This window comes from Protomyctophum bolini, assembly GCF_963924005.1.
Source record: "Protomyctophum bolini genome assembly, chromosome: 3".
Lineage (NCBI taxonomy): Eukaryota > Metazoa > Chordata > Actinopteri > Myctophiformes > Myctophidae > Protomyctophum > Protomyctophum bolini.
The window spans coordinates 24,926-38,049 of record NC_137864.1 but is presented as its reverse complement, the minus strand read 5'-3'; the positions used below and the strand labels follow the sequence as shown (position 1 = coordinate 38,049).

Genomic DNA, 13,124 nt, shown 5'->3' with positions numbered 1-13,124 from the left:
CACTTTCAGATATAGCGTATCTTTCTCCAACTGCTTGCTCTGAACCTCCATCTCTTTAATACGAAGCACAAGTGTAAGGTCCGCCGCTGACATGCCTACCGGTAACGGCACGACCGGGTCTTTTATTGGCGTAGGAGGCTGTTGCTCCTCATTCTCCCCACTATCCATACCCCCACCCACTACGGGCAGCACCCCCTTCTCCCCCAGCTTGGTTATGAGAAGCTGTTTCATCTCAGCTTTCTTTCCACTTATAGATACGGGCACACCATAATGCTTTGCCACATCAACCAGGTCACATTTTCGCAGTTGTTCTAACTTTTGCCATGAGGGATGTTCCACAAATTCACTTGCCCTATTCTCCATCATGGAAAACAACAAAGCTGGCACCCAAGCGATGAGAAACAAACACCAACACACGCGCGGCCTATACATTACCTGCAATGTCGACTCGAACCACAAGATGGCAGTAGACGAGCCCCCAATTCCTGTTACAGCACCAGCCTAGGGGAACTGGGCTGCAACATGAATGCGATGGATCCCTCTTAAAAACTCTCACATGAACCGCCAGCAAACAGGGAGACAGTCTTTCCATGGGTTTTATTTCGTCTGTAAGGGGGGAAGGAAGTCTGAGCATTAACAACACCAAAGAAATCACACTAAATATACTAACCCTACCTAAACTGTCCGGAACCATCAAAAGAAAGTACAATAATACTCTAACTCCTGCTTTAACAAAACAGACAACAAACGGGGCCCCAAAGCAAATAACTCCCCCCCCACCCTTACCAAACCCGACTGTTCAGATCATGACATTTGGGGATTGTTATGCCATCATAAATACACAAGAGATTGGCACTAAGAGAATGAATTCAGGGAGCACAGAGGGAGTGGTGTGTTTGCTGGGAGTCCACATGGGAGTGAAGAGAGGACCGCCTGGCACTGAACAGAGTTGGCCTGTTATCCTCCTCCTCCACCCGCCGAAGACCAATCACTGCCTCCAGGCTCCGAGACACCACCTACTTTCCCAAGCATCCACTTAACTCTCTCACTCTCTGGCCACTTCCACATATGACACACCTGTCACACATCACTCTCTCATCAAGCCACCACACCAGGGAAAAGAAGGTTAACTCTATACATATTCCAACCTCATATTACTCATATAGACCCAGGGTCGTAACACTGTTCTGACTCCATACTCCCACCCAGTGGCGGCCGGTGACATTTGTCCTAGGGAGGGCGCTATAACAAAATCAAGAAAACATGCACTAGGTATCATAGATTAAATATCTACTGAGGGAGCCTGTCTAAAGTTTATTAAATATATCTACTAAGGGAGCCTGTCTAAGGTTTATTAAATACATCAAAATGTAACAAAAGGTTCATATAGGGTTAAAGAAACAAACCTGAGACAAAGCCACATGACCTTGCTACAGTGGCTTTAACATTAACAAAAAAATAAACAAAACGTCCTTATAAAAGAACCCTCAAAGCCATGACTCTGCCACCTTATGGCTTAATTTTTACTTTTTGTACATACATTTGTGATGATTACATCAGGTTTGTCTGGACCCAGCTCTTTAATTCTTATTTTTTCTTGCAGTGTCCTTCTCTCAAATGGTGTTTTCTGCAGTGATTTCACAGAGTTTTATTTTTCCTCTTATTTTTCCATTATGCAAGTGAATTAAACTATTATTATATTGACTTTACCTGGCTCCATTCATCTGTCTCATCCCTCGTTTTTCTAGCGTATGTTGTTGTGGCTGTAAACCCTATGTCAAACTGTGCTGTAATGTGTATGCTGCCCCCAAGTGTTTTGTGGTGTGAATAACGTCATGGATCGCACATATTTCGCGACCCAGTGGCTTCCTATAGTTTGTATTGAAGACAAGTGTACCGCAATGCATTACTCTTCAGTGCTGAGAACCAAGGGCTACATATGGACGCGCACCAACACGTGACACACACTAACCAATCAGAAACGTTATACAACGTAAATAACATTTGACATTTCATGGAGGCATAATACTAACGTGTCAGCATAAAACAACTTTTAATCACTGCCTTTAGTTAGTGGCTACTTATATAATATAATATTTACGTTTCTGATTGCTAATTTTAAATATATTACAGGCTGTAGATTTCGTTTCTCAGTCATTCTTATTCACGTTTTATTAAGGGGTTGTGCATGGTGGTGCGGCGCACCAGCGCCCCCTATGGACGCACCGCCACTGTCCCACCACATCTAAAAGGATGAGGCTGCAATCAGCATGTAGGGTGTGTCAAGCTAAGGACACATGTATATAGGATATATATAAATATATTGAACAATAGTGGCTCTAAGGCCAACTTTTTAGAACCCAGTACAGAGAAACCCAGTACTGCTTGTATTTGTGAACTTACCGAACCTTGTGCTCACTACAAACTATTTTTAATTTAGAGATGACTTTTACCTTCAAACTAAGGGCTAACCTTTATATGGGCCTTTTTGAGCTCTCCTTTATTCTGAACTCTGAGGCTAATCCTTTTTATTCTTCTATTCTCTCCTATCAACGCTACATAGATGACATATTCCTTATTTGGAATAATACAGCTGCGAACTTGGGTCTTTTTCATGATTATTTGAATTCATGTATCGAACACCTTAACTTTACTCTGGAGTCTAGTGACTCTCAGATCAGTTTTTTGGATATTTTGGTGATAAAAGAAGGGACTTCCCTTCCACAAACCCACAGAATACAGATAGGAATACTTTACTTCATGGGGATAGCTTTCACCCTGGTCACCTTATTAGGAGTCTGCCTATAAGCTAGTTCCATAGGGCCAGGAGAGTCTGTAGTTCAGATCAGAGTTATCACAGGCAAGCAGTTGATTTAACAAATAGATTTCTTACAAGGGGGTACAAACCAGAATGGATTGACACAGCAGCTAAACGTTTTGAGTCTGTCACACAGCAGGATTGTTTGAAACCCACTACACGCACAAAACCAAAAGATAATTCCCCTTTCTGTATTACTAGTGTGGGAGGTCGGGTGGGAAATAGGACTCGGAGTGCAGGATCAGGGGTTAGACACACGAGGGCGCCCCTTGCTTTATTTCACAAACAGGTTCAAACAAAGTCAATTTCACAGCAGAACTTAAACAGATACTATTCTTTGCATGAGGTCCCGGGTCCGGGGCGGGAGTCGTCACTGCAGAGGATGAGAGGGGTCGTTAGCATACGGTCAGAGCACAAGGTAATACAGGGTTGGGGCCTGAGACTCCGGTCTAGGCAATCTACCAACTAGACATTTCTATAACTCTTTCTCTTCTTCTTTTCCAGGTTCCAGAGGAGGCCAGGAGGCTCCCCCGGAGGTAGGTAAGGTGGTACGTAGCTTTCTCTATCCACAGGGCACAGAAGAGTACTTTAGAGTAGAAGTACTTGGATACGGGGTGGTGAGTAATCAGAGTAAAAGTACTTGGTTTGGTACCGGGTGAGTATGGTACATAGGGCCCCTTACGCTCGGCCAACAGGAAGATACACAAGCATTTATACTCTTATTTCTCTCTATATACTGGGTGGCCGTGTCGGTACGACAACGGCAGTCAGGGGGCCGGTCGATGCCACATTTTGCACACACACTCCCTGGATGCCAACGATGAACGGCCTGTTATAGCGCCACCAGGAGGCCGCATTTTGAAAAACACAAATATGAACGGAGCGTGCAATTTACATGAAATCTTTCACAGACTTTCCTAATATGCTGAGGAATATATCTCACCATTTTCACATTGGCCTGTTATAGCGCCACCAACAGGTGGATTTTTGCAAAACACATTTTTTGAACAAAATGCCTCAAATCATCCAATTGCCATCCAAGGCGTAAGAAGAAATGTCACCCTTTTCACAACCCCAGTTGTCCCTGAATATGTTTTGAGGAAGTGCTAAATTGTGTATAACAAAGTAAGGTCTGGATTGAGACAGAGAGGGGTCTGGGCGTTTCTTTTTAACACACTTTTTATGTGCCTTGTTGCATGCCCGCGAAATCACCTCAGAATTATAGCCTCTGCTGGTAAAGGGGACTGCCCAGAGATCCGAAGTCCCGTTATAGTCCGAACATGCAGAAAGGTTGGTGAACATGCGCTGCTGGTTGGTGAACATGGCTGCTCCCGACATGCACTGCTCCCGTGTTTGTGGTTATGTTTAGGGTTAGGGTTAGAGATAGGGTTAGTAATTCCAGAACAATGGGAGGTCGGAACTCGGAACAATGACTCTGGCAAATCGGTTAGCCATATCAGTAGCTTGTGCCTCAAACACACTGTCATCACAAATGCGTCTTAGGTGCTGATTAGGAAGGGTGACAAGAGTCTGAGTGAGCAGTCTGTTGCCAGACATTTTCTTCCTAAATATAGGATGTTTGGGGATTGTGTGGTGTGGGGCCTTTCCATTCGATCCTTAGGTATCGTAAGGTCAAGGAAGTTTATACTCATTTGAGAGTATTCAATTGTAAGTTTAATGTTGGGGTTTAGCAAATTTAGATATTTATGAAGTTCAAGCAACTGTGTCTCAGAGCTGTTAAATATAATATAAGGAGTAATTAAGTCATCATCAGGTAATGCAATGAAAAAAGGGGGTTGACAAAGCGATTCTCTCAATAGCCAAGATACAAGCATGCATATTTACAATTATGTGTTGCCTTTAACAACCTAAAAGAAAAATCAAATTTCTTCAATGTGTCATTTTCGTCATATTGGTATTTTTACGAATGTATTTACTTCATTTTTTTGCCTAAATTGGGTGTCACGAAAATACAATGTATATTAATGTTAGGGGCCATTGGTTTTTTGACCTGTGCCCCATGGCTTCTGTCAATCGGTCAGGCGGTTCAAGAGATAAACTGGACACACACACACACACACACACACACACACACACACACACACACACACACGCATGCAATACAAATGTAAACATTTTAAAGTGTTCTGTGTCAGACATGCCCCAATATGGAGTCCAGGCCAGTCTATGACACCAGTACTAATTATATGTCAGACTATTGATGACATCATTAGCAACATTCTAACGCAGATACCTAGGGGCTGTATTTTGCGTGTCTTAAGTACCAGTGGTCTTATTACCTAACTTGAGTAAACTAAAGACCTGGAGGCGTGATCAATGTTCTTTGGCCACTCAGAATAGCCAAATGGCATTGATCATGCCTCCAGGTCTTTAGTTTACTCAAGTTAGGTAATAAGACCACTGGTACTTAAGACACACAAAATACAGCCCTAGAGTCCTTCTAGTATTGGAAGTACATGGTATATGGAGTCAACTGACATAATACTGACATCATAGACTGTGACATCAGTAGTAATGTCATAGGCGGGAACTCCACCATATGGACCTTTTATTTCAGTTTTTTTTTTGTTACATAATATAGAAGTTTTTATTTATTCTGAAACATGTCCTTAATGAAGATCTGGATGCCTCGATCTCCGTTCTCACGGCGTGTCCATCATATGATCACGAGGAGGCATACTGGATCCTTGTCATCATCACCACCACCACTCTCTCTCCCCCCGCATGCGTCTCAGCCCGTGTCCTCCCTATTCAAACCCTGTGATTCTGTGGGGGTCTGTGGCGCCGCTCTCTTCCACACGCACGTTCCCCGGCACAGTTCCAACAAGACGTCCATAGTGCGCTACGGCAGGCAGTGATACGAGAGGCAGTATCCGGTCCTTTTGGTCAGAACCGACGGGTCCACTATAAACATACGATACAAAGAACCAAGGCGGATACTCACGATGCCGGCAGACCCGTCCACTCTGTCGGAGGAGGAGCGTAGAGCTCGTCACAAGAAGAGAGAAGTAAAGAAGACAGTGGGACAGGACGAAGTCCACTACGAAGACGACTTTAAGATCGACGATTACAGAGAGTTCTGGAAGAAGAAGAAATAGTTCAGTTGAGGCAGGTGATGGTTTCATGCATCTATCTGGACTTGATGCATTGTATAAAACAAGCAGTTTCTTGAATGTGAACTTGGGAGATGGCGGCTTCAATGCATATATTGGAATTATATATTAACCTAATTCAACCAACTTTCAGGCGGTTTGTTACAAATGTTGAAACACGTTAGGTTGACAGCCGATTGAGTAAGCCTATAATGCTTAACCCATTCTGAACGGGAACCCATTTTGGTGTTAGCATCATGTTATGCTTTAGCTATTGAAAAATAGCAGATCTACAAGCTCATAGCGCGCCACCGAGTGGCGCGTTACGAGCTTGTAGGTCTGCTATTTTTTGAAAAATCGACTGACATTTTTAGAATCTGATCTCAGGTCAGAATGGGTTATAATCAGACCAGTGTGTGTCCAGTGGAAACCTCGTATGAATCTGATCTCAGGTCAGAATGGGTTAAAGGCTACTAGGTTAAAGGCACACTATTTATATAATGTATAGGCCTATTTTGTTCAGTTGAGCTTCCCACTGAGCATTTTTTAGTCTATAGATGGCCATCTAAAAATGGGTTATAAATGAAAGTATTTTAGCAGTCTAGGCTTAGATTAGACATTGAAAAAAAACGACGTTTCAACGATTAGACAGCCTATATTTAGACCTTGATTAGCAGTTGTATTGTACGTTGGATTTTCAAAAACAATCACCTACACATCCAAAAAAAAAGCAAACCAGTGCTGAACGGAGGATATACAGTACAGTTTAAGAGATGATAATATATTAAATGTATGTTCTCTGAAACACCCAAGTCTGTCACTGCGTGGGGTTCTCTAAAGTGGCATGTAGTATATTCAATTGTACGTAAACATTTTAATGTTCTACCACAGTGAAAGTATGACTTTGGATGATTTGAGCAAGTGGAGATTCAACTGTCAATGAGGATGTATATATATATATATATATATATATATATATTAGGGCCGGGACAAATTGCGATTAATTGCGATTAATTAACTACAGAAAAATTAATGCATTAAAAAAATTAACGCATTTTAATCGCACTATTTTTTTCACCGCGGAACGTTGTCACTGGACAGTTTTCAGACGGACCTGCGCACCAAGTGTCCGTGTCCTCTTCAGACAATAACACCACCAGACACTGGGAAGCCGCTGAGATCACTTTGCTTGTCCCCGTGGATTGGAAATAGGATTTAAAAGGCTATCCGATGGTAGCGTGGATTACAGCACAGTTGTGTGCAATTATTCAATTAAGAACTATTACCCCTATTACTACAAAAACAATGTTTTATTGCATAAACTTATGTATTCACTATTCATTGATTCACTAGTATACCAAAATCCATTTGAAAAAATGGCTCTCACAGTTCTTGGGTGAAATAATGATATGCGATTAATCTAGATGAATTAACTACAAAGCCTCTGATTAATTAGATTAATTTTTTTAATCGAGTCCCAGCTCTAATATATATATATATATATATATATATATATATATATATATATATATATATATATATATATATATATATATACAATGTATAACCATGCTAATGAATGGTTGATTTGTGGGCGTAACAATGATGTCATCTCCAGTCTCCAACCTAATTTGGAAGAGTATGAAGTCACTCCTCTCTATAACACAACTTGTTACCGGTATGTTATATTAACATCAATGCATTGATTGTTTCTATAGCTCATTGTGCATAATGCATAGCTTTTTGAGGGCCTCCTTTGTTTGAGGGCCTCATCCTAGCGATGATTTTATTGGCTGAGCCAAGTACATATTGATGATAAAAGTGAGGGCAGCAAAGTGAAGACGGACAAGTGAGGACGCAAATTGTGATTGGCCAGAACGAGATGATGTACGATGATAAGAGATCCGGCGCTCACTTCACACGGGTGTGATTCTATTCATTTATTCACGGAGATCGTTTCAGTGAACGGAGTTTCAGTGAACGGAAGAGTCGGTGAGTTGTGCAGTGAGCGCACAGTACACTGTGATGCGTGGTCTCGCAAAAGCGTCGCTGGCTTTGAAAGGATTTAGCCGGTGTTACATCACGAAGAAGCACCCGTCTACTGTAACAACGACCATTAGTCGAGGACCAGCGAGCACACAGAACGACCAGGGCGATGACGTCTATGACGTCGTCATATCCGGAGGAGGGATGGTGGGCTCGGCCATGGCTTGTTGTTTAGGGGCGGATCCCAATCTGCAGGGGAAGAGGATTCTGCTGCTCGAAGCGGGCGGCAAGAAAGCGATGGACGGCGTCCCCGAACACTACAGCGCCAGAGTCAGTTCCATCAGCCGCGGCTCCGCCGCCCTCCTTCGTGGCGTGGGAGCGTGGGACCACATCACGGCCGCGAGGTGCAAGCCCTATCGGACGATGCAGGTCTGGGACGCCTGCTCCGACGCCCTGATCACGTTCCATCGCGAGGACGACCCGCGGGGTGGCGGCGGCGACATGGCCTACGTCGTGGAGAACGACGTCGTGGCGGCCGCCCTCTCCAAACGGCTGGACGGTCTCCCCGACAACGTGGAGGTCAAGTACGGCTCCGAGGTGGCGGGTTACGCTTGGCCGAATTCCGCGGCCGCCGCCGACTCCGCGCCCTGGGTCCGGTTGACGCTGGGCGGCGGAGAGACGCTCCGAGCCAAGCTCCTGATCGGCGCCGACGGAGCCAACTCGGCGGCGAGGCGAGCGTCGGGGATCCGCACGGCGGGGTGGAGCTACGAGCAGTCGGCCGTGGTGGCCGTGCTGCACCTGTTGGAGCCCGCGGCGGCGGAGAACGCGGTCGCGTGGCAGAGGTTCCTCCCCGCGGGGCCCGTGGCCATGCTGCCGCTGTCGGACACGCGCAGCTCTCTGGTGTGGTCCACCGGCCTCCGCCGCGCGCGGGAACTGCTGCAGCTGGACCCGGGGAGCTTCGCGGACGCCGTCAACTCCGCCTTCCGGAGCGACGGGAACCGGTCCGGCTCCCTGTTCCGCAGCGCGCTGTCGGTTCTGACGCCGTCTTCTTCCGCCGGCGCGGCGCGCCGCCAGCTTCCCCCGCGCGTGTCCGGCGTCGACCCGAAGAGCCGCGCGGCGTTCCCCCTGGGACTGGGCCACGCCGCGGACTACACGAGGCGCCGGGTGGTGCTGGTCGGGGACGCGGCGCACCGCCTGCACCCGCTGGCCGGCCAGGGAGCCAACCTGGGCTTCGGGGACGTGGCTTGCCTCGCGCGGGTCCTGAGCCGAGCGGCCTCCGACGGGAAGGACCTGGGAGCCGCGCGCCACCTGCTGGAGTACCAAGCGGAACGACGGCGGCACAACCTCCCCATGATGGCCGCCGTCGACCTCGTGAAACGTCTTTACTCCACCGACGCCGCGCCCCTGGTCCTCCTGCGCACCTTCGCTATGCTGGCCACCGACGTGCTTCCTACGCTGAAAGAGCACATCGTGGCGTTTGCAAGCAAGTGACAGGTTTTGGTTGACTCGGATTGATTGGTCGTGGTGACGCACGATATCATCGGTGGCATAATGGGAATCTGCCGTATCGGCCGTAAAAATGCCATATCGGAACGGTCTCAAACTAATCCCAATTATTTAATCGGCAAACAAAATTTAAAATGGAAAAATCTAATACGATGTCAAATCAAAGTAGAAACAAACCTTGCATTTTTCAACATTTAATTTGTGTCAAACAGACACTGGGAAATGAGTATAGGCTATTTATTGATTACTACTTTTAGTAATAAATTAATACTTTATTAACGGGCGTTGGTCCAGAAATCAGATCAGAAATCGGGCATAATTTCATAATTGTGAATAGTTCATCAAGTCCTTGCGGTCTGGTTTCCATTTAGCCATTTAGGCCCTATATGCAACAGTGGTGTTTTCGTCGACTAAAACTGATGACGAAAAATGTTCGTCGACTCTTTTTACACTGACGAAAACTAAATGGAAACTAAAGCATAACTAAGCTATGATGACTAAAACTAACACTAAATATACTGACAATTTCGTCAACAAATAAATACTAGACTAAAGTGTTAGGGACTAGTGGACAAGAGATCCAGCATGAGTCATTGTATACACTTGGTTGCATGCTGAAAACAGTGAGAGTAAAATCAGCCATTACGAAGGCGTCAAGACAAAACACATCAACTGTAGATTTAGTCGACTAAATTCACATGATATTTAGTCGACTGAAACTAGACTTAACACAGGTGACTAAAATGTGACTGAAACTAAATGAAAACTATTCAAGAGACTATGACTGAAACTAAAATCAAAATGTGCTGCCAAAAACAACACTGCTATATGCAATCAAAATCAAGGTGATATTGGTCCTGCAGTGGCCGTTTGATTGGACTCATTAGTTGGGTCAGTTATTAGCATAATATGTGATCATACCCATAACATCCTATATGAGGCAAAAAAGTCCTTAGGCCATATACACCAAATACACCAAATGTGCTGACCTCATCACGTTTGTGAGGACGGCTATGGCCGTTTTCCTCCCAAGGAGTGCAAAACTAATGCTTGGAATGGATTCAGAATCATGAAAACCCCCTAGTTTCATATGTCACATGCTACTTAAAGAATGGTGAAATTTGGACTTTTTTTGCCTTATATAGGATGTGTAGGAGCCATTAGAAGAGAGGCATTATTTGTATTATTATTACCAGTATTATTTTTGACCACCTGGTGGCAGGCTTGAGAAACACAGCACATAGAAGGTGACCACTTATAAAGGTGACACACAGGGGCACTAGGCAGGAACTAGACACAGGGTATGGTGGGAGTAGAGTTCTCATCGGGCCCAAAATTTGAAGCCCTGCATGGCCCGGCCCTAACTGGATGGGCCCGAGGCCCGGCCCTATTAATTACTGCAACGTTAGACCTGAAAGCCCTAAAAAAGCCCAAAAATAAATAAATAATAATATCGCCACTAGATGGCATAGGCGCATAGGCGCCAATGCCATTTCTAGAGTGGTGAGTCAAGAACAGACTTAGGCTAAGAATTATATTAGCCTACTAATTATAATCGGCGAAATGGAAACTTTCTTTCACATCATGTCCAATGATAACATTACAGTCAGGCAGAGACCAATAGACCATAATACACAACACAAGTAGGCTACTGATTTTTTACTGTGACTTAACTTCATAGTGTGTTACTGTTTTGTACTGTCACTGTGCGTGTAACTGTGGAATGTGAGGCTTGAGCCGTGGGGCTGCGTGCCACTGCCTGCATCTTAAATGCGATGAGGCGGAGCGCGGACGGTTATGCAAATGTTGTTAATGCTTTCTTGCTTTGTTTCCTTTGTCTATTCCTAAACAGTAAACACATGAACTAACACCTCTCTCACCTCCTCATGTCATGAATCTGGCCAGGCAGGAACTCTGTTCTGTTGTTGTCGACACAGTGCAGGGCAGGCACTTAATTCAATCATCATCATTTTGCAAAATAAACTTTAAAGCCTTTGAGTTTGAATCTTTGTTTTTTCTATCATTATCATTGATTGACCATTACTATTTGGCTACCATATTTATAAAATATCACACAGCAAACGATACTTTAACTCCACAATCAAACACTTTATTAAAAATAATAACAGGCAGGAGGCAGCAGCCGCAGCACAGTCGTGCACTTAACAAACCAACATTAATAATCATTGCACACGCACATATAAACGGAAGAAAAGAAAATCGCAGAAACCGAGTTTCTGTTTGCTTAAAAAACAGCAGCAAAAAAATAAAATAAAAAATACTAACTATAAACTCGTAGTGCAATAACTAAAGTAAACGGAATAAGAAAATAAATAACAGTTAAAACAGCAGCGATAAAGTGAAACAGTGTCAGTGATAAATAAAAGGGCTATAGGCAGAAACCGAGTTTCTTGCACACAATAAAATAAAAAATAGCCAATTTGAACACCTAAAATATAAATACAAAGAGCACTTCAAACTTTAACATTTTAAATAAAAGAAATATATAAAAAACACACAAAGCGCAACACAGCAAATCGATCTTTATCCTCCTAATGGCCAAAGGCCTATTGCGCATGGAGAAAGAGAAGTGCGTCGACCGTTTCAGGAGCAAGTCGTGTTCGCCTCTCCTCGATAGTGCGGCCTGCTGCACTGAACACTCTCTCGCTGCTGCTGCTGGCTGGCACACATAGAATTTGTCTTGCCAACTGAGAGAGTTTTGGATAGGTTTTGCAGTTTGAGTTCCACCAGCCCAGCACATCCTTCTCGTCGCTCATAGTTGGCCTCTGTCTGATGTAGCTCTCCACCTCATCATCTTCCTCTTCCTCTGCGAACACATTCTCCCATGCATCAAATGCAGGACGGGCGCGCTTAGGAGCGGGCGCAGCAGCCGCTGCATCAGATTCATCACCACTCGCAATGCCAGCGGCATCCTCCCCCTCAACAACCACCGCTGCTGCTGGCAGACCTGCTGCTAAACGCAACTTGACATACTCGTGCACATTGTCCCTTTCGTGCCTTTCCATCATGCGCAGCTGGTTGTATTTGGGCCACAGAAAAGTTGCAGCCTTGTGGAGATCATGCAATATTATTTTCTTGTCCATCCACTCCGCATGGCGCTGACGCACAAAAGCCTGCTGTGCCGTGTCGAGTGGGTTTGGCCGACAATGAGCCTTCAGCTTTGTTGACCACAGACAGACGAGCTGAAGAGTGGGGTATTTATAATAATAATAATAATAGCTCAGATTTATATAGCGCTTTTCTGAATACCCAAAGCGCTTTACAGGGAACACTAAGAACAGACTTTATTAAGAGAAAAAAGACAAAATAAAACATAACAGATACAGGGTTAAAAAGATAAAAGGATAAGCGAGACGTCAACTGGGGAAAGCTGAGGTTTTGAAAGAGAGGAGAGAGGGAGCAGCTCTGAGGTGGTTGGGGAGTTCATTCCAGAGTTTGGGGGCCGAAACGTAGAAGGCCCTGTCACCCCAGGTGCGGTACTTGGCCTTGCGGACCTTCAGGAGGTTGGCTTCACTGGACCTGAGGGAACGGGGGGGGGACATATGGTTCAAGAAGATCGGAAAGATAGGGGGGAGCCAGGTTATTGAGAGCTTTGTAGGTGGTGAGCAGGATTTTGTAGTGAATTCTTTGTTTGATGGGAAGCCAGTGTAGGTCGTGGAGGACGGGTGTGATGTGGTCTC

General features: G+C 44.9%; 1 protein-coding gene across 1 annotated transcript; it reads left to right on the top strand.

Moving 5' to 3' along the window:
• Nucleotides 1–7,956: 7,956 nt before the first annotated feature.
• Nucleotides 7,957–9,408, top strand: LOC308313400 (ubiquinone biosynthesis monooxygenase COQ6, mitochondrial-like; the record flags this gene model as incomplete). The annotated part of the gene is made up of 1 exon (XM_080760500.1): nucleotides 7,957–9,408. The coding sequence occupies one exon, from the start codon at nucleotides 7,957–7,959 to the stop codon at nucleotides 9,406–9,408; it is 1,452 nt and encodes a 483-aa protein (XP_080616626.1).
• Nucleotides 9,409–13,124: the final 3,716 nt, after the last annotated feature.